Source organism: Lepus europaeus, chromosome 18, assembly GCF_033115175.1.
Source record: "Lepus europaeus isolate LE1 chromosome 18, mLepTim1.pri, whole genome shotgun sequence".
NCBI lineage: Eukaryota > Metazoa > Chordata > Mammalia > Lagomorpha > Leporidae > Lepus > Lepus europaeus.
In genome coordinates, this window is record NC_084844.1 from 19,054,174 (window position 1) to 19,075,808 (window position 21,635).

The following is a 21,635-nucleotide window of genomic DNA, read 5'->3' on the forward strand; positions in this document are numbered from 1 at the left end:
CGGGCCTACCACCCTTGCTCTGAGAGCCGCCCTCCCCCCTCTCCTGTGAGTCCCAGAGAGGAGCAGCTGAAGCTATAAATAGGCCCTTTGCTGGCCCGGTAAACAGTTTGCCCAGAGTCATGATCTGGGTGCAGAGAAGGCGCTGGGCCAGCCCCTGCCCCGCTGACATCCTTTGCCTGGTGAGCAGAGGCCGGCCCTGGGCGTCAGAGTCCCCATCGTCCCACTTCTCCGGAGGGAGCCCCTTGGGTCGGCGAGGTCCGAGGTGAGAGCCATGGCCATGGAGACGGGCAGGTTGGGGAGCCCAGGCTCGCCCAGCCTCCGCATTGTTGGCTAAGGCCAGAAGCCGGCCTCGGCCCAGGCGGTGGGGAGGGGAGAGAGCTCAGCGTGAGAAGTTAGGGCCATCAAGGCAGGGTTCCCGAGGCGCTGGGCAGCCTGTGGACGGGGGCGGCAGTAACAGCGGCAACCCTGCAACGCCCAGGGCTTACGGCTCCTGCCCCTCTTCACTCGCCTTGCCACTCGTCCAGGAAAACAATGAACTTGGCTGGGACAGCACAGGATAGGCTCAGGCTAACGCCTCGAGATGAGTGGTCTTCTCTCTCTTACGGAAGGAACACTGGCTCACGGCCACACAAAGGACCAGGTCACAAGCCCCCCAACCCTCACCCCCACCCTCCAGCCGACTCCACAGGTGTTGCACTTGGGCTCCAGCTGTGGCCATGCCAGGGCCAAGACACTTGTGAAAGGCTCCCCGGCTCTCCAGGCAGGACAGCATGGCCTCTGGGAACTGCCTTCAGTGATTCTTGATTTTGGGGGGGTACCCAGCTCCTAAGGGGGCTCGCATGCCTGCCTGTCTGTGGAGGGCCAAGGGGCATCCTTGAAACTCTGACGCTCAAGCCACCAATCCATTCTCCCCTAGGAGGAAGCAGCTCTGCTCCCAGGAGCCTCTAGGGGGAGGAGTGAGGCCGTGAAACCGCAGCGCTGGTGGGACTGCCACGCTGGGAGCGGAGGGCCAGAGGGCGAAGCTCTCCTAACCTAAGCCGGCTCAACGCGCCAGCGGCTGCAGGCCTGGCCCACCTGGCTCCTCTCCTCGCTCACAGCCCACGGCTCAGCTCCCACTTCTTCACCGCCTGGTCCTCGCACACAAGCAAGTGCTGGCTTCCGTCTCACATCCTAGGCTGTCTTAAATGCAGGCCTTCGGCGCCTTAGGCCCCGCTCAGCTCGGCCTCCTACCTGGTGCTGCTGCCTCTGGCCACACCTGCCTCTTCTGTGCTCACCAGTGATCTGCCTAAATCAGTTAATTTCCTTGCTGAAAAACTGCTGCTGCTGGGACTGGCTCCCAGCTGGTGGGCCTGGCAAGGCAGCCCCTGCCACACATGTGGGAGACCAGGAGGGAGTCCAGGCTCCTGGCTTCACCCTGGCTGTTGCAGCCCTTTGGAGAGTGAACCAGCAGGTGGAAGATCTTTCTCTGTTTCTCCCTTTCTCTCTCTAACTCTGCCTTTCAAATAAAAAAAAAAATCCTTATAAAAAGAAAAACCAAAAACAACAAACTTCCGCTGTCTTGGGACCCTGCCCTCCCCAGCTGCGTAAGCTCCCTGTTCGGCGGCTCAGCCATGTCACCCAGCGTTCCCTGCCCAGCCGTTCCCTTGCCTTCCCTCCTCGTCGAATTCCCTTTGGCTCTGACTCATTCCTCTAAGTCCACCTCAAAGGTCGCCTGCCCAGGCGATGTCTCCGTGGCAACCCCAGGTGCCCCGCTCCTACAGGGCAGCCACTCCCCAGTGGGAGCTCCGGAAGGGCATCGGGGCCTGTGCCACGGATGCCTGCCGGCCGCGCTGGGACGCAGCCGGTCCCGACGTGGTAGTTAGTTAGGAGCATTTGGCTCGTGCGGGCCGGCCTCCCGTGTGGAGTGCACGGAGCGAAGGCAGCAGCCTGGGCCTCTTCCGGTGCTGCACTTCCCTGCTGTTCGCCCGCTCGCTGCCTGGCCAGGCTTCTCGGGGCAGCCCAGGTGAGGGGCCCCAGCGGAGGCATGAGGTCATGCACAGCAAAGGCTTGGAGATCCTCAGAGAAAGGTGCCTCTATAAACACAGCTGTGATTAACCCTGCTGGTGTTTTCACCGCCCGCCAACGGCCTGGCTGAGCACCCACTGCTGGGTTCCCAGGGCTGGGAGTCTAGCGAGGGCGGTGGGGGCCCCCTTCCTCCCCGAGGCACACAGTAGTCGTCACGGCCCAGCCTCCCTGCCAGAGGCCTGAAGGTGCTGACTACAACATCCCACACACACCAGTTCAGTCTCCTGCCCCTAAAGGCGGCCTCTCCATCCAACCTGCCCACGCGCACACTGGGAGCTCACAAGGGTTAAGGGGAAGGTGCCGGGCAATCAGATGGCCACAAGAAACCGGGACCTGGAACAGCTAGGACGGGTTGGGGCTGTGAGCGGCGGGGAGCAGGGCTCCGGCATGTCCCATGGGAACAGCAGGCTGGGCCTGAGGTGGCTCAGGCGCAGGGAGAGCAGGTGTAGATGGGCTCTGACCCAGATCTGAGCTATGGAGGCAGAGTTGAGGAGTGAGCAGCAGCGGGGAAGTGTGTGGTATGCTCAGGTAAGAAGAGCAAATGGCAGATGCCAGCACGTGGTGTAGTAAGTTAATCCTCCGCCTGCAGTGCCGGCATCCCATATGGGTGCCGGTTCGAGTCCTGGCTGCCCTGCTTCTGATCCAGCTCCCTGCTGTGGCCTGGGAAAGCAGCAGCAGATGGCCCGAGTGCTTGGGCCCCTGTACCCACGTGGGAGACCTGGAAGCTCCTGGCTCCTGGCTTCGGATTGGCCCAGGTCCAGCCGCTGCAGCCATTTGAGGAGTGAACCAGTGAGTGGAAGACTCTTTCTGCTCTCCCTCTATCTGTAACTCTGCCTCTCAAGTAAATAAATTTTAAAAAAAATAAAGAGAGAGAGCAAATGAGAGCGAAGGGGCAAGGGCACTGGGAATTGGCCTCTGCTCTCCTTGGCCGAGGAGCACAAAAGCCTTTGGGAAAAGGCTTTACCATCAGCGGCCAGCAGGACACAGAGTTCTCAGAGCACTTGCCTGCTGCAGCCAAGACTATGGTCCAGCCATCAAAGCAGGAGGTCATTTCTCTGAAGGAGGAGAGAATTCCCACTTTGCTCATGGCCTTGTCTAAAGAAGGTCGGAGTTTGTGGACTCAAGATGCTTCCATAGCCTTGGCTGCTCATGACAAGAGCCTCGGTGATCACTGATGTCATAAATGAGTGTGAATTGTTAAATCAACAACGCGAGTCACTGTGCACTTGCTCCCCATGTAAGACCTTTGTCCTTAATGTGTTGTACTATGAGAATTAATGGTAAAACTAGTCTTCGAACAGTACTTTATACTTTGTGTGTCTGTGTGGGTGCAAACTGTTAAAATCTTTACTTAGTATTACTGAGTTGATTTTCTGTATATAAAGATAATTAAAAATGAATCTTGGGGCCGGCGTTGTGGCACAGTGGGTTAACGCCCTGGCCTGAAGCACCAGCATCCCATATGGGCGCCAGTTCTAGTCCTGGCTGCTCCTCTTCCAATCCAGCTCTCTGCTATGGCGTGGGAAAGCAGTAGAAGATGGCCCAAGTCCTTGGGCCCCTGCACCCGCATGGGAGACCCGGAAGAAGCTCCTGGCTCCTGGCTTCGGATTGGCGCAGCTCCGGCCACTGCAGCCATTTGGGGAGTGAACCATCGGATGGAAGACCTCTCTCTCTCTCTGCCTCTCCTCTCTCTGTGTAACTCTAACTTCCAAATAAATAAATAAATCTTTAAAAAAATGAATCTTAATGAAGAATGGGATGGGAGAGGAAGTAGGAGATAGGATGGTTTGGGGGTGGGAGGCCAGTATAGGGGGAAGAACCGCTATAACCCAAAAGTTGTACTTATGAAATTTATATTTATTAAATAAAAGCTTTCTATAAAAAAAAAAGGAAAAAAAGACTAAAGTCCGTGGGCTCAGCCTCACTTCAGGGAGATTAGTGCCTCCCCCAGAGCAGTGCCAAGCCGTGCCCACCAAGTCCCCTGCCAGCCACACTGGGCTCCTTAACCCACCTTGTCACCCGTTGGTGGGAGCTGGGAGTTTGCCTTCCTGCCCTTCATCTTAGACAGGAAAGCAAGGCTGGCAACTTGGTACATTAGGCCTTTAGCCCAGCCATGCCCCGTCCAGCTCTGGTCTGACAGGTGGAACAGAGGCGGCAGCCACAGAGCTGTGTGGCAGCGAGATCACTGAGCACGACTGGGTGGCCACCCAGAGTGTCACTATCCCCCGAGGCCATTCTGACACAAGTGGAGAACGGGCGACGGGGAGCAGATGTACCTCCAAGAGTCCCTGCGGCCGCTCTGCCCCAGGAGCGGGAGACAACCCCTGCTCCTTCGGCACGGCCTCACCTAGTGACTGCCTTCCAAAGAGAAGAGAAAGGGAGAAGGGAAAAGAGCCAGCTTACATGGAGACCCTCTTCCAGCCAGGTGACCAGCGTCAGCGTGAACCCTTGTGAAGTATGTGGGGACGCAAATGGCAGGCCCCCGACCTCTAGTCTCCCTCCAAACCCATGATCCCAGTTTAAACAACCAGAAAGCCCTTCAACAGTTCTAACCAGACATTCTCATGGAGGGGTGTCCTGCCACTCGCCCGGCCAGCATCGCCCGGAACTGTCCAGGTCATCACAGGAGCTGGTGTGAGACGCTACAGCTGGCTCAGTCACGCTTGCAACCCCAGTTCAAGTCCTGGGTGCTCTGCTTCCGATCCCGCTCCCTGCTGATGCACCTGGGAAAGCAGTGGAAGAAGCCCGAGTGCTTGGGCCTCTGCCACCCACGTGAAGATGCAAATGGAGCTCCTGGCTCCTGGCTTCCGCCTGGCCCAGCCCCAGCTGTTGTGGCCATTTGTGGAGTGAACCAACAGATGGAAGACCTCTCTCTCTCCCCCTCTCTATAGTTCTGCCTTCCAAATAAAAAGTTTTTTTTAATTGCTTGTACAATTAAAGTACAGTTGGAGAGTCAAGATGTCTTTTTTTTTTTTTTTGAAGATTTATTTATTTATTTGAAAGGCGGAGTTACAAAGGCAGAGACAGAGGGAGGACTTCTATCCTGGTTCACTCTCCAAATGGCCACAATGGCTGGAGCTGGGCTGATCTGAAGCCAGGAGCCAGGAGCTTCTTCGGGGTCTCCCACATGAGTGCAGGGGCCCAAGGCATGTGTGGGAAGTGAAACTGCCAAAGCCAAGAGGAACTCAGAGGAGACACCCGGGATCCCGGGTGGAAATGGTGGAATTCCAAAACAGAAGGCCATGAGGGCAACACCGAGTAAATGCGCACGGAGTGTGGCGCTCAGCAGATCACCTGTCAGTACGCTTCACTAGCTATGACAGATGTACTACACTCACAGAGGCTGTCGATACGGGAAACAGGACGTGGAGTCTACGGGAACTCTAGTTCTGCAATCCTGTGCATCTGAACCTGTGCGAGAACAGCATAGAAACTAGAAAGAGAGCCAGAGCGGCTTGGCTGTGCCCTGGCCTACGCATCTGCCCGACCCCGCTCCGGCCGAGCACCCGCAGTGGGGCACAGGGCAAGGAGCAGTGAGGGGTGGAAAGGAGAGGAGGGGACAGAAGCCGGGACTGCTTTATTTCAGAACAAGGTCTAACAGCCCACTCCCCTGCCCGAGCACCTGGGAACCCTGGGCACAGGTGAGCTGAGCAGCTACAGGTCTCAGGTCGCCACTGCTGTGCTTGGCTCCTCTCGGCTCCTCAGCCATCAGGGACTCGGGAGTAAAGGGACAGGACCTCAGGGTGACATGACGGTGACATGCTTTTCTTGTTGGCGGAAGGAGAAGCCACAGTGCACAGGTCTTGGAGGACAGGAGGCTGAGGGTCCTAGGCTGAGTTCCGGTATTCCAGTGCCGAAGGAAGCCCCAGAGCAAAGGCAGCGCAGGATCCGCGACAAGGGAGCTCTCGGGGAGGTGCCCAGCGCGGGAGCACCACGGGAGCCCCGGGTCTGAGGCCTCCAACGCGCTGGCCTTCCTCTCGCCCTGGGGTTTGATCGACACCCAGAGCTGGGCCCCGGAGCCGAGGGCGCCTGCTCAGGGAGGGTGTCCCGCTTGGGGGCAGTCCCAGCCGCCAGTCCCACCGAAGAAGTCCTCAGGGAGCTCACTCAGCAGTCCATCCAGGTCATCTGCAGACAGAGCAGCGTTAGTGACAACGTGAGGGTTCTGCGTGACGCAGGCCCAAAGCTCCTGCTTTCCAGGAGGGCCTGGGCCTGGCCTGACTCCCACCGCCCTCCACCCCGGTCCTCATGGACGACAAGGGCAGGGGCGTAATCTCTGGGCCATTCTGGTGAGAAAGAGGATCCCACCGAGCCTCAGTGGTCCTTCTTCCGCCCAGAGGCCTAACGCCGAGCCAGAAGGCTCCTGAGCCGTGGTACGATCCTCTCCTGGGACAGAGATGGCCAGGAGAAGCCAGCAGCTGTCAGAGCCGCACAGCGCGTTCTGCTGGCTCTCATCAGAGAAGTGAGGCCATCACCCCTCCCCGGAGAGCCTGCGTGGGCGGGGGGAATGCAGTAAGTGCCCTGACTGCGGTCCTCCGGCGCGATGCTGACATCCAGGCACCGGGGCTCCACCGTCCCTGCTGCTCCTCTGTGGGCAGGAGCCGCTATCCCCACAGGCCGCTAGCTCTGTGCCTGGGAACCCTTCTGAGCGCACTCATGGCAGCCCTGTTGGAAACCCCCCTCTACCTGGGAGCAGGGTTGAGAGTCACACAACTCGCCCAGGGTGAGCACCCCCAGGCTCCTTCAGATGCCAGAGCCACTGCCGCCGAGGAGAAAAGTCCCACGTACTGGGCACAGGTCAGACCACCTGTGCCCTGCAACCAAGGGCCTAGCGCCGAGGCCAGCGAAGCACACGAGGGCGCTGCTGCTGGAGGGAGGAGGAAGTTGGTTCAGGGAGCAAGGAGGTGACCAATGCAGGGAGGCAGAGCCGACATTCACCTCCAACACAAAGCTGGCTGGTGCCAGCTCCACTGCGACTGCTCAGAGAAACACCACGTGACATGCATGCGCGCGAGCAGTGAGTGCGGGTTTTGGAAAATGGGAATTGGCTAGAATTAGTATTTGTGTCTCTATCCCTGACCAGTCACCTCCAGCAGCTGCCTGCTGGGCAGTCTGTCCCTAGACTGGCAATGCGACACCAGCCCCAGTCCTGGAGCCCGCTCTGCCCGCTCCGATGGGATCTGGCCGCTCTGGAAGCGACAGGGCAGCACCCCGGCGTTTCCATTGCTATGCTGTGAATTAGGTCAGTGTGGGACACCTGTCTATCATCTCATGAGCCTTTGGCCAGACAGGATGGAATTCCCGGAAACCAAAAAGCTGCTGACCAGCCCCTCGACTACGTTAGCGTCACTTGAGGGACGCTGCGTCCCGAGGAGCCAGCTGGCCTACCCACAGGAGCTGGACTTGGGTCTCAGGTGTGTATCCTGGTGCCTCGCCCAGCCACGTGGATGCCTGAGTCCTCGATACCCTTGGAGGGGGACAGGTGTGTGGCACAGCAGGTTAAGCCACTGCTTGCCATGTCAGAGTGCTGCTCTGAGTCCCTGCTGGTCTGCTTCCAACCGAGCTCCCTGCTAATTCACCTGGGAGGCACCAGATGATGGCTCAAGGGCTCGGGTTCCTGCCATCCATGTGGGAGACTCAGATAGAGCTCCTGGCTCTCGGCTTTCACATAGCCCAGCTCCAGCTATTGTAGCCATTTGTTATCTACCCTTCAAAAAAAGTAAACCTAAAAAAGAATGTACAACAGAAACAAATATCAAGGGAAAATGTGTTAAAAGATTAAAATGGGGGGGGGGGACATCACCATATTCCTAACTGTGTTTATATGAAATACATTAAACTTGTGTAACTTAGGTAAAATAAAATTTTTAAAAAAGTTTAAGATGGGAAAATCAGCCTCAGTGGCCAGGCCATCAGCCCTCAGAGGTGCCGTACAAAGACAGAGGCCATCAGCCGGCCAGAGAGTGGTGTTTCCTCCTCTGGCGAACAGCACGTGACCTGGAGATCACACTTTAAGTGCTTTACGTGGCCCCTATCACACTGGGAACTATTTTGTGGCCTGCAGCCCTGCTCAACAGGACACTGGACCTGTTTAGCAAAGACTCACGGGAAGAGAAACAGCATGTAGCAGGAAGAGTCTGGTCAGGCTCCTGAAAAGCAGGCAGGAGAGCCCACTGGTGGCCGGACAGACTGATGGTCTTACCTGCTTCTGGGGGATCCTCCACAGCGGACGGCCCTGCCTCGGGGGCCTGGGCTGCTCTGCGGCCTTCCCCAGGCTTTGCGGCCGCGTCATGCTGGGGACTGCTATGGAAGCATCCTGGATCCTGGGGACGGAGGAACTGGTTACCAATGCCTGTGCCCTGAGACCCCTTCCCATGGTACCACCTGCACCCAGACACCTCAAACAAATGGGTGCTGGCTCAGGAAAGAGACATGGCAGAGGAGTGACCCAGGCCCATGCTGGAGAGGGGAGGGGGGCCTGAAACGTCCAACACCCAAAACAGCAGATAATAAAAGGACAAAACCAAGCCAAAGCCAATGTTTCACGGCTGATGTCCTTTCCCAATTCCATAGGTGTCTCGTGTCCTAGGGGCTCTCATCTAACTGGATCAGGGAGGAAAGAGGCCATTCGGCAATAATGGAGGAGCTAGTCCGGATCAGAAATGAGCTGTTAATCCCAAGCTAGCCAACGTGAGTGCATGGACAGACGGCGAAACTGGCAGCTCGGCTGCTAACAACCGTTCGCCCTAGGGAGCGGGAATGGGAAAAGGGCATCACAATTTTTGCTTGTTCTATGCCATTTCAATTTATTTTAATGAGTAGGGATGATTTGAAGTTCAAAAATAAAGATTATATTTTATTTATTTATTTATTTTTTATTTTTGACAGGCAGAGTGGACAGTGAGAGAGAGACAGAGAGAAAGGTCTTCCTTTTGCCGTTGGTTCACCCTCCAATGGCCACCGCGGTAGCGCGCTGCGGCCGGCGCACCGCGCTGATCCGATGGCAGGAGCCAGGTGCTTCTCCTGGTCTCCCATGGGGTGCAGGGCCCAAGCACTTGGGCCATCCTCCACTGCACTCCCTGGCCACAGCAGAGAGCTGGCCTGGAAGAGGGGCAACCGGGACAGGATCGGTGCCCCGACCGGGACTAGAACCCGGTGTGCCGGCGCCGCAAGGCGGAGGATTAGCCTAGTGAGCCGCGGCGCCGGCCATAAAGATTATATTTTGGAAGTGGGGTGCTTCTCAGAGAATGCAGAAGGGTTACAGTGAAGTTCGAGCTCAAGGCCAAAGCTGACTAGAGGTCACATCTAATATTCATTCTATAGATAGAGCAACAGTAGGGGAGAGAACAGGACTTGCCCAAGGTCATAGTGCAAATGATCAGCAAAGCCGGGACAAGACTTAGGTCTCTGGGGCTGGCGTTGTGGCAGAGTGGGTTAAGCTGGCATCCCCTATGGGTACCAGTTCAAGTCCCCGCTGCTCCACTTCCAATTCAGCTCCCTACTAACCCACCTGGGAAAGCTGCAGAAGATGGCCCAAGTACTTGGGCCCCTGTCATCCACAGATGGAGCTCCTGGCTCCTGGCTTTGGCCTGGTCCAGCCCTGGCCATTGTGACCATTTGAGGAGTGAATTAGCAGACAGAAAAATCTCTCTCTTTGTCTCCCCCTTTCTCTCTCTGTAACTCTGCCTTTCAAATAAATAAATCTTAAAAAACAAACAAAAAGACTTAGGTCTCCTAACCCCCAGGCCAGGATCCCAGCGGCTGGGGGAGGGGGGAGTGCATGGCCAAGTGAAGTCTGGGCTCTGCACGCTGACCCTGGTTCCTAAAGGGGCATCTTCAGTGTCTGTGTGGTTCCCCCAGCCTAGCCGAGGCCAGGAGGGAGGACATGGAGCCAGCGCTGGCTCACCTGACAGCCCATTTCCTGCCTGTCACCTGGAACAGATCTGACCCTCGTCAATTACTGTCCCCACCCCTGTAAACCCTTAGTTCTCAGGTGACTCCTATCCTCGCAGATGTTCAAGCCTGCCACCAGACACTCAGGGATCACCGCGGAGCCAGCTGCTCCCGCAGGTACTGTTACGGAGCCGTCTGGCAGGCGGCTGCCCCGGCACAGGAGGAGATGGTTCTGGTTGCCTGAGGCAGCTGCCCCCTTCTCCCCAGCGTGGAGGAGAGGACGCATGGAGCCCAGCCAGCGGGAGGAAGAGCGCTCCACCGGCCCGCTTCCCTCCTGCTCCTCTTACCTCGGGGAAGGGCCGAGAGGGTGTGAACAGGCTTCCATCCCCAGGGTCTGCGCTGTAGATATGGACCAGGTTGTTGGGTGTCACGTTGAGGTAGTGATTTCGGAGCGAAGGAGAAAACACTCCGATCTGGAGCCAAGGAAGGGGAGGGTCAATGCCGTGACGGGGCCCTGGTGCTGCTGCATGGCTGCCTTTCACCTCCTCTCCCTGGGTGTCCCTTGCACCGGAGCCACACAAATCGCTCCTGCCTCAGCCTTGGTGCCAGGGCAGAACCACTCAGCACACTTCCCCTCAGCACCCCCCCCATTCCCATCCACCCTCCGCCCCCAGGAATGGGCATCAACTCAAGGCCTTGGCCGTCACGCAAGGCCTGGCAGCAGCTCAGCCTGGGTGTTGGGAGGGGAGCAGCCAGCCAGGCAAGGAGACAGACGCTGGGGGCTCTCTCTAGGGAGGTGGTGGAGAGCAGACCCCCACGAGAGCCCCCGTACCTGCCGTAGCAGCAGCACCGAGCCAGGCTTCAGCTCACTCTGGCGTGTCTCCAGCAGCACCCTGTGCACCGTCCCCTGCATCTCTCCTGAAAATACCACATGGCGCATCAGCCGAGGGTCAAGGGCAGGGCAGCAACTGGTTTGGGCCCTGGCTGGGAAGGGGGCTGCTCACTGCCTCCATTTCCCCATCTGCAAATGGAGAGAGTGGTTTTTCCTCAGCCCCTGACCTCAACAGAGACCACTCGCCCCACACTCCCGGGCCCTAACTCTTTACCTGTGGGGTCCTTGAAGACCACACTGGCGTCCATCGCGCTCCGAGTCAGGGACTTGATCATCACCGCCATGTTGGGCACCTTGTTCCTGGGGAGCTGCTTCAGGGCTGCCTGTTCACAGGAGAGGTTTAGCAGCCTCGGCCGCCACGGCCCACCTGCAACTTCCCAGGGCACCACGGGAGGAAGGGGGCACAGCACAGGCATGGTGAGGAGCTTCCTCTGTGTGTGCCCGCCTCCTCCCAGCAGGCCCGTCGGTTCTCTCCCCTGCCTCCTTTCATCCGAGTGGCTGTGTGTGTGTGGCGCTCTGTGGTGGAGGGATATATTGGCATGTAGCCGTGACCACTGTGGGGCTTGGAGGGTAGCAGCGTGCCTAACCGCCCAGTCCCCCACCAAGGGCCTGGAAGTGCAGAGGTATATCCATACCCCCCAAGGGGTGTGCAGAGGCATATCGGTACCACCCTCCGGGCCCACGCTGGGGACGACAGAGAAAAGACAGGTGAGTGGAAGCCGCCACCTGAGGGCGTCACGCTGCCACTACGACAGGCCTGGGGTGGAAGGGGGCGAGTGGACCCAGGGAAGGCAGAGCAGGGCAGGAGGCTGGACCCGTACCTTGCGCAGCACCATGACAATGCTGTAGGAGCAGAGGAAGCAGGTGGGGTCTCTCTCATCCAGGCCCAGAGCAGATTTCATGGTCAGCCAAGGCCCTCGCCCAAAATCCTCCTCTACTGAGGCCTGGGAACTAGCGACAATCTGGTAGCACAGAGCAGACCTGCGTTAATGGGTCCGCCTCGCTACAGACCCTTGATGGAGACAGGATGGCTGGGTGGGAGAAGGGTGGGTCCCTGAGGAAAATGGCAGCACGGCAGCCATAGTGTCTCCTCTCATTACTTCCAAGGTCAGCAGATGGCCTAGGAAACCTGGCCGCACATCACCTCTTTCACTAAGCAGCTATGGAGAGCGTGCTCTTTCCTTTTGTAATCAGGTCCTGCCCTTACAACTACACTGAAGCCCCAGGGCAGCCACGCTTGTCTCTTGTAATGGACGATCAAGTCTCGGGCAAGGAGCCCTCACCCTCATATGCAGGCTTCCGCAGCGTCTAACCCGTTTCATCTCCAATCCAGTCCAGTCCTATTTTACCTGGAAAGCCTCTGGCTTTAACCATCAACCTTCTTATTAAAATAAATGCTTTGAATCCAATCAGTATTGACTACTTTGGATCTGAAATGACCTGGTAGGTCTTGGGAGCTGCAGTCAATGGAAAAAAAATATTCAAGAGAATTAAATATACAAGCAGGTCTGAGGGCAGAGCAGGTCCACCAGAACCCTGGGGAGGAGGGAGGCTGGCATCACCCACCAGAGGGGAACCCACGGATGCAGGTGAGGGCGGCTCCTTCCAGGCTCGGTTCCCAGACACCTGAGAGGAGGAGCTCCCAAGACACAGTCTCACGATACTCATTACGCGAGCCTCGCCCTGGGCAGCTGGCCCTAGCTGGGCCTGTATTTTTTGAGATGGGAGAGAAGGCTGGACCCATGACTTCAGTTAATGTCTGCCTGTCATCGGGATAGGCCTCCCCGTATGCCAGTGAAACTGCTGCCTCCGCACACGCCCTCCACAGTGTGACACCAGGAACAGGCCTGGCTGTACCAACTCTGACCCCCGAACCCTGAAGCCGCAGGGACACCCTGCACTCTCCGCCGACACCCAGGGAGTTGGTTTTTGTTTTTTTGGTTTTTTTTTTTTGACAGGCAGAGTGGACAGTGAGAGAGAGAGAGACAGAGAGAAAGGTCTTCCTTTTTCCGTTGGTTCACCCTCCAATGGCCGCCACGGCTGGCGCACCACGCTGATCCGAAGCCAGGAGCCAGGTGCTTCTCCTGGTCTCCCATGGGGTGCAGGGCCCAAGCACTCGGGCCATCCTCCACTGCACTCCCTGGCCACAGCAGAGAGCTGGCCTGGAAGAGGGGCAACCAGGACAGGATCCGGTGCCCCGACTGGGACTAGAACCCGATGTGCCGGCGCGACACCCAGGGAGTTAACCTTTGCACGGAAGTAGTTACCTCTGTCCGGAACTTAGCCAGTGCGCCGTGAGCTGGAGTCTGGGGCGTGGAAACCATGATCTCCTCCAGGTTCCTCCCACTGTGCTAAGGGAGAGGAGAAGGCGAGAACAGCTCAGCAGCTGTTATTTACAAGCACAGCTTCTTGTCTGCCTTACGTAATGAGTTCAGGAAACTATCAGGGACAATTAACACTTATTACATCTCCCCTAACGAAGTCTCAGGAGCCCTGGTGGCAGCTCAAAAAAGATGCTTTGGGGATCATTTTGGGAGTGAGAGGGAGCCAAAACCCAGGGCTGCCTGAGGTAGGCGGCGACCTCAATGGCCAGGCCTGGGATGAGCAGAGGGCAGCTCTAAGTCCCTTCTCAGGGACCCAGCCTTCCCCGCACGGAGATCAGCCCAGCAAGAACGGAGAAGGCCTCCCTGGGCTTCTCTCAAAGCACCAGGCAGACGCAAGAGTAGCAGGCAGAAACTGTTTCAAACACCCCGAAAGTGAGAGCAAGGGGCTATACCTAGCACGCCAGCCAGATCTTCAGAGCCCATCACCCAGGATCCGATCCAGGAAGAGTTTGCTGGGTCCTGCCCCTCCACCACTGCAGAAATCCACTCTCCTTCCCAGCCCCAACCTCCCTCCACCCGCCCCCACGGAGCAGCCACAGTGAACTGCGCGGGGGCTCTCCGAGAACCTTTTGCTCTGAAGTCTCTGTGCCTTGTCCACTGTGGGCTCATCCTCAGAGCAAGCCCAGGGCAGAGCCAGTGTCTCCCCAGGGCCCGGGGAGTGACCCGAACCACACGGGCGCTCTGCCCGATGCCTCGTCCACGTTCCCTCTGCTGCACGGTAAGGTCCTGAGGACATTCCCCTTTCACTCTTGTACTCTCAACGCCAAGCAAATCACCCGACACAGACAAGTCCTCAGTAAATCGGGTAAGAGGGAAAGAACCGTCCTGCCCTCGTGCTGGCCAGGAGCAGGTGCTCACCAAGGCGGCAACACGAGCAGGGCCTCAGCCTTAGTACACCCCCCCACCCCCGTGACTTCTGCAGCTTGGCCAACAGGCCCTTCTCTTGCTTCCTTCCCGCCTGTCCTCTGGGACACCCTAGTCTGCACAGGCCTGGTCCTCTGCTTCTCCCCCTCACCCTGACATCCTGGAGAAGTGGGTCACTCACCTGATGAGGCAGGAGCCCCGCTGGGCCAGGGAAGCGGCGTGTTTTGGCTCCAGGGGTGCGATGGCCCGGCAGCTGGGGTGTCCGGCTGGCAGCGGTGACCAGCTGCACCAGGTGGTTGGTGACCACAGGCGTCTGCAGAGCTGCCTGGGGAACCAGGGAGGGATGGGGAGCTCTTGGGATGCCCACAGGAGACTCAACAGAACACCCTGGAGCTCGCGGCCGCAAGGGGCTTTGAGGAAGTATCCTAGGGCCAGTCGTTGAGCGAGCAGAACAGCTGGAGCTGGGAGTTCGGGGTCCAGGAAAACGAGGCCTGCCACCTGCCCAGGCCCCTGGGGACTGAACTGACTGGCAGTGGAGACCCTCTCGAGGGCTGCCCTGCACAGCTCCGCCAGCAGCCGGGGGAAGCCGGGATACTCCGGGGCAGACTTCCCGGGGGCGTTGCCGAGTGGGAACCGCTAAGGCAGGAGGGACAGGAAGGCTTCCGGAGGCTCCAGGCCGCAGGCAGGGCCGTGGAGTCCTGCAGTGGACAACAGGGCCCAGAGGCTCATCCTGGGCCGACAGGACACCTGCTGCACAGGTGTCCGGCACCGGCCCCTTCTGGCCAGAGCCACTCACATCAGCCACCCGGGCCTTTTTAGCCAATACTGAGTCCTCCCACGGCTGGGCAGGCAGGGTTTGTGCGGCCTCATGGCTCTCTCCACGTTCCAGCTCCGTGCCAGGGCCCTCCAGCTCCATGCTTGCCAGGACCTTATCGAAGTCATCATCATGTTCACACCCCTCGAAGCCAGCCAGGCCCTGCTGCGGGCTCTTGAAGGCGCACAGGGGACGTGGGGCTGAGGCCTGGGGTCTCGCTGGCTCCGGGAGCGTTTCTGGCCGCGTCACTCCTCTCGGATCACCAGTCAAGCTGCTGGAAGTCGAGGCGGGCCTTAGCAGCGCTGTCCCCGCAGAAGCTGGCCCTCTGGCAGCTCTGAGCGTACTGGAAGCAGCAAGCCGGAGTCCCAGGGCCGGCAGGCCCGAGGCCTCTGACGGCGCAGCAGGGTGCCGTGGCAGCAGCCTGGAGGACTGGGGCTGCGCAGCCTCCTGTGGCCTGGGAGAGACAGGTCTCAGGTGACCCGCAGTCACAGGCAGTGAGCCAGCGAACTGGCTCTCCACATCCTCCACCGCCGACAGGAAATCCTACAAACAAGCAGAGACAGTGGGTCTTGGAAAGCAGGAGGCTCGGCTCTGACGGTCCAGCCGCGAGGTGGGTGTGTGCGTGTGTAGACAGGCGAGCCAGACGGCACAGCGCGAAGGCGGTGGTGGTGGCCATGCTGCGTCCATCAGAACCATTCTAAGGCTAAGTCCCTGAGTAGCTTCCCTCTCACCCTTCAGTCTCTGGGACAAGAGGTTGTGGGAACAGGGGACACCAAGGAACCAAAGCAATCACATATAAGGTCACACACCCAGCTCAAGGAAGTCCCCTCTGGGGTCCGGCCCGCGCGGTAGGCACCTATCCAGCTAGTCGTGCCGAGCTTTCTTAGCCCTCTCCCCACCCCCAACACACACACAGTATGCAGGAGAGGCCCTGGAGCCAGCACATAGGCAGAAGTTAAATATAGCTTTCCAGGCAAGTTAAATTAAGTATGGATTCCAGCTGAGAAGCAAGGTGAGACTGACACCTTCGAGAGCAGCAGGCCTGTGCCAAGGGAGTTTTTTTTTTTTTTGACAGGCAGAGTGGATAGTGAGAGAGAGAGAGAAAGAGAAAGGTCTTCCTTTTTGCCGTTGGTTCACCCTCCAATGGCCGCTGCGGCCGGCGCATCTCGCTGATCCGAAGCCAGAAGCCAGGTGCTTCTCCTGGTCTCCCATGCGGGTGCAGGGCCCAAGCACTTGGGCCATCCTCCACTGCCTTCCCGGGCCATAGCAGAGAGCTGGCCTGGAAGAGGGGCAACCGGGATAGAATCCAGCACCCCGACCTGGACTAGAACCCAGTGTGCCAGCGCCGCAAGGCGGAGGATTAGCCTGTTAAGCCGTGGCACCGGCCCCAAGGGAGTTTTTAAGTCAGAACTGCTGACTTAACTGACAGGAAGGTTCCCATCCACCCCCAGCCCCTGCTGCCGTGCTGGCTTGTTGGGCTGGGAAAGGTGTGTTCCTGCTTTGTGTTTATCAAGGGAGTCCCGCATTTGGCGGGACCACCTTGGGATTAATACAAAGAATGATCAGAATCGAAGCAGCAACACTGTCCTGATGGCCCTGGTGATGGATGGATTCATCCTCCCCCAGAGTGCACTGTCAGACATGACGTCATCCACTTTGGTATTTCCAGGAACAGAAACTTGAGCTGTCAGAGTTCTTCACTCTAGTTCCATAACTGGCCGAGCGGTCCTGCCTTTAACAGTCCCTTCCCGGCCTGTAACCACAAATCTCCAAAGGCAAAGACAAAGAAAAGGACACATCTGCTTGACATAGCTGGCAATTCTGAACAATCAGTGAAAACAAAAATCAAGGGGCAGGCACTGTGGCATCGTGGGTAAAGCCACAGCCTGCAGTACAAGCATCCCATATGGGTGCTGGTTCAAGTCCCGGCTGCTCCTCTTCTGATCCAGCTCTCTGCTATAGCCTGGGAAAGCAGTGGAAGATGGCCCAAGTCCTTGGGCCGCTGCACCCATGTGGGAGACCTGGAAGAAGCTCCTGGCTTTGGATTGGCACAGCTCTGACAGCTGTGGCCATCTAGGGAGTGAACCAGCAGATGGAAGACCTCTCTCTCTCTCTCTATCTCTGCCTCTCTGTAACTCTGCTTTTCAAATAAATAAAAATAAATCTTTAAAAAAAAAAAAAAAAGGAAGAAAGAGTGGGGCTTGGGGCTGCCAGAACTCACCACCAGCTGAACAAAGTCTAAATGGACCATTTCAGGCAAAGTACTGGGACACAAAAAGTAGCGTCTGAATAGCTTGTCATTGGTAAAACAGAACAGCTGTTGTCTACCAATGCAGCTTCCTAGTTTCCATGTGTGTTATGCTGGAATCAGAGGGCCAAGGCCTCATCCTGCCTGTCGGGGCTCCATTCTCAGGCCGGCTAGTTCACCTCTGTGGGTTTCACTCCCTTAAATCTTCCCTCTGGCCAAAAAGGATTTGAGGTGGCAGTTTCCAGTCTCGTGGATGAAGCTATGTGCATTGGTTCTGTATTTTCTCCTCACTTATTATCTGAAAGGCCCAGAGACAGACCAAGAAATCTCCCATCTGCTGGTTTACTCTCCAAATGCCCACAAGAGCCAGGGCTGGGCCAGCCAGAAGGCAGGAGCCAGGAGCTCAACGCAGGTCCCCACCAGGGTGGCAGGGACCCACGTACTCGGGCCACCACCTGCTGCCTCCCGGGTGCACCCTCGCAGGAAGCTGGGTCTGAATTGGAGCCGGGACTTGGACCCAGGCCCTCCAGTGTGGGATGTGGGTAGCCCAAGCAGTGTGCTAACCACTGTGCCACACGTCCACCCAGCCCATTGGTTCTAAATAGGAAGAGTACTGTGGAGACTGCTGGTCAGTGTTCTCTGGCCGAATAAAAATACCTCTGTGTGGGGCCTCGCCAGAAATTCTGATTTGATTGGCGAGTGGTGGGGCCTAGACTAGGGTAATTCTCTCTTTTTTAAAAAAAATATTCATTTATTTGAAAGGCAGAGTTACAGAGAGGCAGAAGCAGAGAGAGAGAAAGAGAAAGTCTTCCATCCGATGGTTCTCTCCCCAGATGGCTACAACGGCCAGAGCTGGGCCGATCTGAAGCCAGGAGCCAGGAGTTTCTTCCAGATCTCCCACGTGGGTTCAGGGGCCCAAGGACTTGGGCCATCTTCTGCTTTCCCAGGCCAGAGCAGAGAGCTGGATCAGAAGTGGAGCAGCCGGGACTCAAACCAGCGCCCACATGGGATGCTGGCACCGCAGGCGACGGCTTTATTTGCTGTGCCACAGTGCCGGCCCCAAGGGTGATTCTAATGTGCCAGTCTCACTCCTCATCTTCTGAGCAGAGGGAAGAGAAAAGCATGTCTCACTGTGTCAGAGAAAACGGAAGGCCAAAGAATAAAGTAACCTGCCCTGGACCACAGGGCCAGCTGGCGACTGCCGGCCTCCCGCCGTGCAGTAACCTGCTGTCACTCATGTGTCTTTCCACCTCGTTTGTCATCACGAAGGTCATCCGATCATCTACCCGACACAGCCTCCAGGAAAGGGCCCTCGTCACTGGAAGACGCGACGATTGGGCAACTCAGCTCAGCTCACTGGATTTTTGTGTGTGTCTACAGCGGGCAGGTAGGCAGTTCACCTCTGTCAGCCTCCCCTGGCCTCTCAGACACAAACGCACACATCTCAACCACCAGGCAGCCGGGGCAGGCTGCTGCGCCGTGTTCCAGACCTGGGTGCTTACATCTTTTTAGTTTGTTTTTAATTTCTGTTTTAGGGGTGTTCACGTCAGACCTCTGCCACCTCTGCTCGCCAACGCCTTCTTACCTCATCTTCAAACTCCTCTTCCACGGCAAACAGCTTCTGCAAGCTGCAAGCCTGAAAGGGAAACAAAGCAACTGAGGCTGGAGAAACACAGCTTGCAAGTATAGGCCGGCAGGTGCGCTGCGAGCGCTGGGGGAGGACTACGGGATGAGGGGAAGAAACGCGATTTAGGACAAGACTTCAGTGACTTGAAATACTGTCTTGCAAAAGAACACATTTGGATCCACCCATGCCAGGCCTGGAAGAGGGGAAGGGAAGCTGCCAAGGAGCAGGGGCACTTCTCCCAGATCAGCGCCGGCCCCGGGGGCTGCAGGATTCTGTCAAACACAGAAGGAAGCCCCCCCCCCCAACCCAAGCCCTGCGCCCCGGCCCTGTTTCCGAAAAAGCCAGCCAACGGCCTCCTTCAGCCTAATCCAACCAAAAGCTGGGGGCTGTCACACCCCGGCCCCTCCAGTCCACGGTCTCTCCTCAGCCGGTTCCACCTGGGTGCCCGAGCCCGGGTGCGAGATCCCTCCCCCAAGATCTTGTCTGAGGGTCAAGGCCGGGGAGAGGGCAGGGAGGGTCAAGGGGCGGTGACGTTTGGGTGCGCGGGGAATCAAACTCGGGCCCAGGTGTGTGCGGTCGGGGCTCGGGCGCGGCCGGGCAGACCCCCGACTGGAGCCCAGGGCTCCCGACCGCACCGAGCTCCTCCCGGGCCCGGGCCCGGCGGCTGCTGCGGGCGATGGCCCGGCACCGCCACGCTGTCCCCGCGCCTCCGGGAGCGGGCAGCCAGAGACCCCTCGTTACCATGGCGGCGGCGGGTAGACGCCGCGGGCCACACTCCGGGGGTCGTCAGGCCCTCAGGCTTGTCCCAGCTGACGGGTCGGGTGCCGGTGCTCCAGGGACGGAGTGGGAGGGAGACGCCCCCGTGCCCCGAGTGGGGGCTCAGCGAGGGTCGCCAGGAAGCCGGCGGCCGACGCCCCAGGCCGCATTCGAAGGCGCCGCCACACCAGTGACTCCGCCCTCTTAAAGGGGAGACCTGTTTCTGTCCTGCCGACGCAAAAGCCTTCGCCCTCCCGCCTTCCGCTCTGGCCTTAAAGGGGAACTGGATGTGCTCTCGGTCGCCCCCCAGCGGCACCTCAGGCCCAGCCGACGAGTTCCCCACGCGTCCAGGTGGGAGAGCAAGGTTGGGGCGCACGATGCCCTGGCCAGCCACGGCCCCCGCTTCTGTGTTGAGCACACCAGGAGCTGGCTGCTGGAGCGTGACTTCATTCACACCAAAACCCACCGATCGGTTTGTCGCCCATCTCTCCGCTCCTGTAAGACACATTTATCTTGAAAAAACGTTCTTGGTCTGGCTGCATTTGTTTGGGGTTTTTATTAGATCTCAAATCTTCCCTGTTACCTTCTCCCTCGCCCATCACCACATTCTGTCTTTGTCTCGGTGCCTTTTGGAATTTACACTTGTCATGGTCTCCGTGTTTGCTTTGTGTCTCCTGCATCAGCGGGGACCTTCTCTGGCTTGTCCCACACCTGGCGGTGGTAGTGGTACTGGTCCTCGGTTCGACCTCAGTTTCCCTTCCTGCTTGTCTCTGGGGCAGCAGCTAGAGCTGCAGAGTCTCGGAGACTCAACAAGCAGGAGGAAGGCAGCTGACTTGGGTGTTTTTATTTATTTATTTACTGAGTTATCTATGTGAAAGGCAGAGCCGCAGAGAGAGAGAACCAGAGACAGAGAGCTCTTCCATCTCCTGGTTCACTCCCCAAGATGGTCTGGGCCAGACCAAAGCCAGGACCACCCTGGTCTCTCGCAGGGGTAGCGGGGACCCAAGTACTTGAGCTGTCATCCACTGCCTGCCCGCCAAGAGCCTCAGCAGAGAGCCGGATGGAAGGTGCAGCAGCCAGACCTTAAACCGGTGCTCCCGTGTGGGATGCCAGTGCTGAGGTGGGCAGCTTAGCCTCGGCCCCTGTGCCACAACGCTGGCCCCAGGAACTTGGGTTTTCTGGGGTGTGTGTATATGTGTTTAAGATTTATTTATTTATTTGAAAGCAAAATTGCAGGGAGAAACGGAGAGACAGAGAGAGAAAGAGAGAGAGAACGTGAGCTTCCATCAGCTGGTTCATTCCCCCAGATAGCCGCAATGGCCAGGCCTGGCCAAGCCAAAGCCAGGAGCTTCAGCCAGGTCTCCCATGTGGGTGCAGGGGCTCAAGCACTTGGGCCATCTTCTGCTGCTTTCCCAGGCCATGGCAGAGAGCTGGACTGGAAGTGGGGCATCTAGGAATCAACCAGCACCCACATGGGATCCCACACTGCAGGCAGTGGCGGCTTAACCCGCCCCACCACGCCATCCCGTGACTTGGGTTCTTTGTTTATTTGAAAGTCAGAATTGGGATTTAGTCCAAGATGGCTGAGTAGGGAGGGAGCTTACTGCTCTAGTCCAGGAGAAGATTATTTTAAAAAGTGGAGAGAGTGTAGTCTCAGGGAAGAGTTAGGGAGAGAACGGCAGAGGAAACTCTACTGAAATCAGAGGGACATGGCGGACCTACGTGGAGGGGCTGGGTGCCCACAACTCAGGGCTCCAGCAGCCGAGAGCCCATGCGCCAGTGTTGGAAAGTGAGGTCCTTTTTCCGACTCTCCCAGGAATATTTTGACATTTTTCACTGTAAAGATATTACACATTGTATTAGTTTTCTAGGACTGCTGTCACAAGTTACCACAACCGGGATGGCATAAAACCACTGAAACTTATTCTCACAGTAAAGGAAGCTAAAGTCTGAAAGTAAAAAAAAAAAAAAAAAAAAAGAAAGAAAAGAAAGAAAGTCATAATTACAGGGAGAAAGTGAGAGACAGAGAGAGAAGCCTTCCATCCACTGATGACCACAATGGCCAGGGCTGGCCCACCTGGGTCTCCCTTTGGGTC

The 21,635-nt window shown here is 57.7% G+C and overlaps 1 protein-coding gene across 3 annotated transcripts; it reads right to left on the reverse strand.

The window, feature by feature from the left end:
• Positions 1–3,975: 3,975 nt before the first annotated feature.
• HROB (homologous recombination factor with OB-fold) lies at positions 3,976–19,706 on the reverse strand. Of its 3 annotated transcripts, none has more exons than XM_062174879.1 (10): positions 19,525–19,706; positions 18,742–18,792; positions 14,276–14,419; positions 13,114–13,197; positions 11,668–11,808; positions 11,061–11,169; positions 10,787–10,872; positions 10,302–10,427; positions 8,264–8,384; positions 3,976–6,189 (listed from the first exon to the last, which is right to left on the reverse strand). In XM_062174879.1, exons 1-10 carry the CDS (start codon positions 19,525–19,527, stop codon positions 6,098–6,100), a joined length of 957 nt encoding a protein of 318 aa, XP_062030863.1. In that variant the 5' UTR covers positions 19,528–19,706; the 3' UTR covers positions 3,976–6,097. The 3 variants fall into 3 exon arrangements, with proteins under 3 accessions (XP_062030863.1, XP_062030861.1, XP_062030862.1); XM_062174877.1 differs by having other exon boundaries at positions 14,276–15,451; XM_062174878.1 differs by lacking the exons at positions 3,976–6,189; positions 8,264–8,384; positions 10,302–10,427; positions 10,787–10,872 and adding an exon at positions 10,892–10,975 and having other exon boundaries at positions 14,276–15,451.
• Between the last annotated feature and the right edge of the window lie 1,929 nt (positions 19,707–21,635).

Excerpts from the sequence above, each read along its gene's own strand:
- HROB (XM_062174877.1), bottom strand. Across the intron at positions 13,198-14,275 it reads CGGGGCTCCTGCCTCATCAG|CACAGTGGGAGGAACCTGGA; the intron begins GTGAGTGACCCA and ends CCTCTCCCTTAG. Across the intron at positions 11,170-11,667 it reads TTGTCATGGTGCTGCGCAAG|GCAGCCCTGAAGCAGCTCCC; the intron begins GTACGGGTCCAG and ends TCCTGTGAACAG.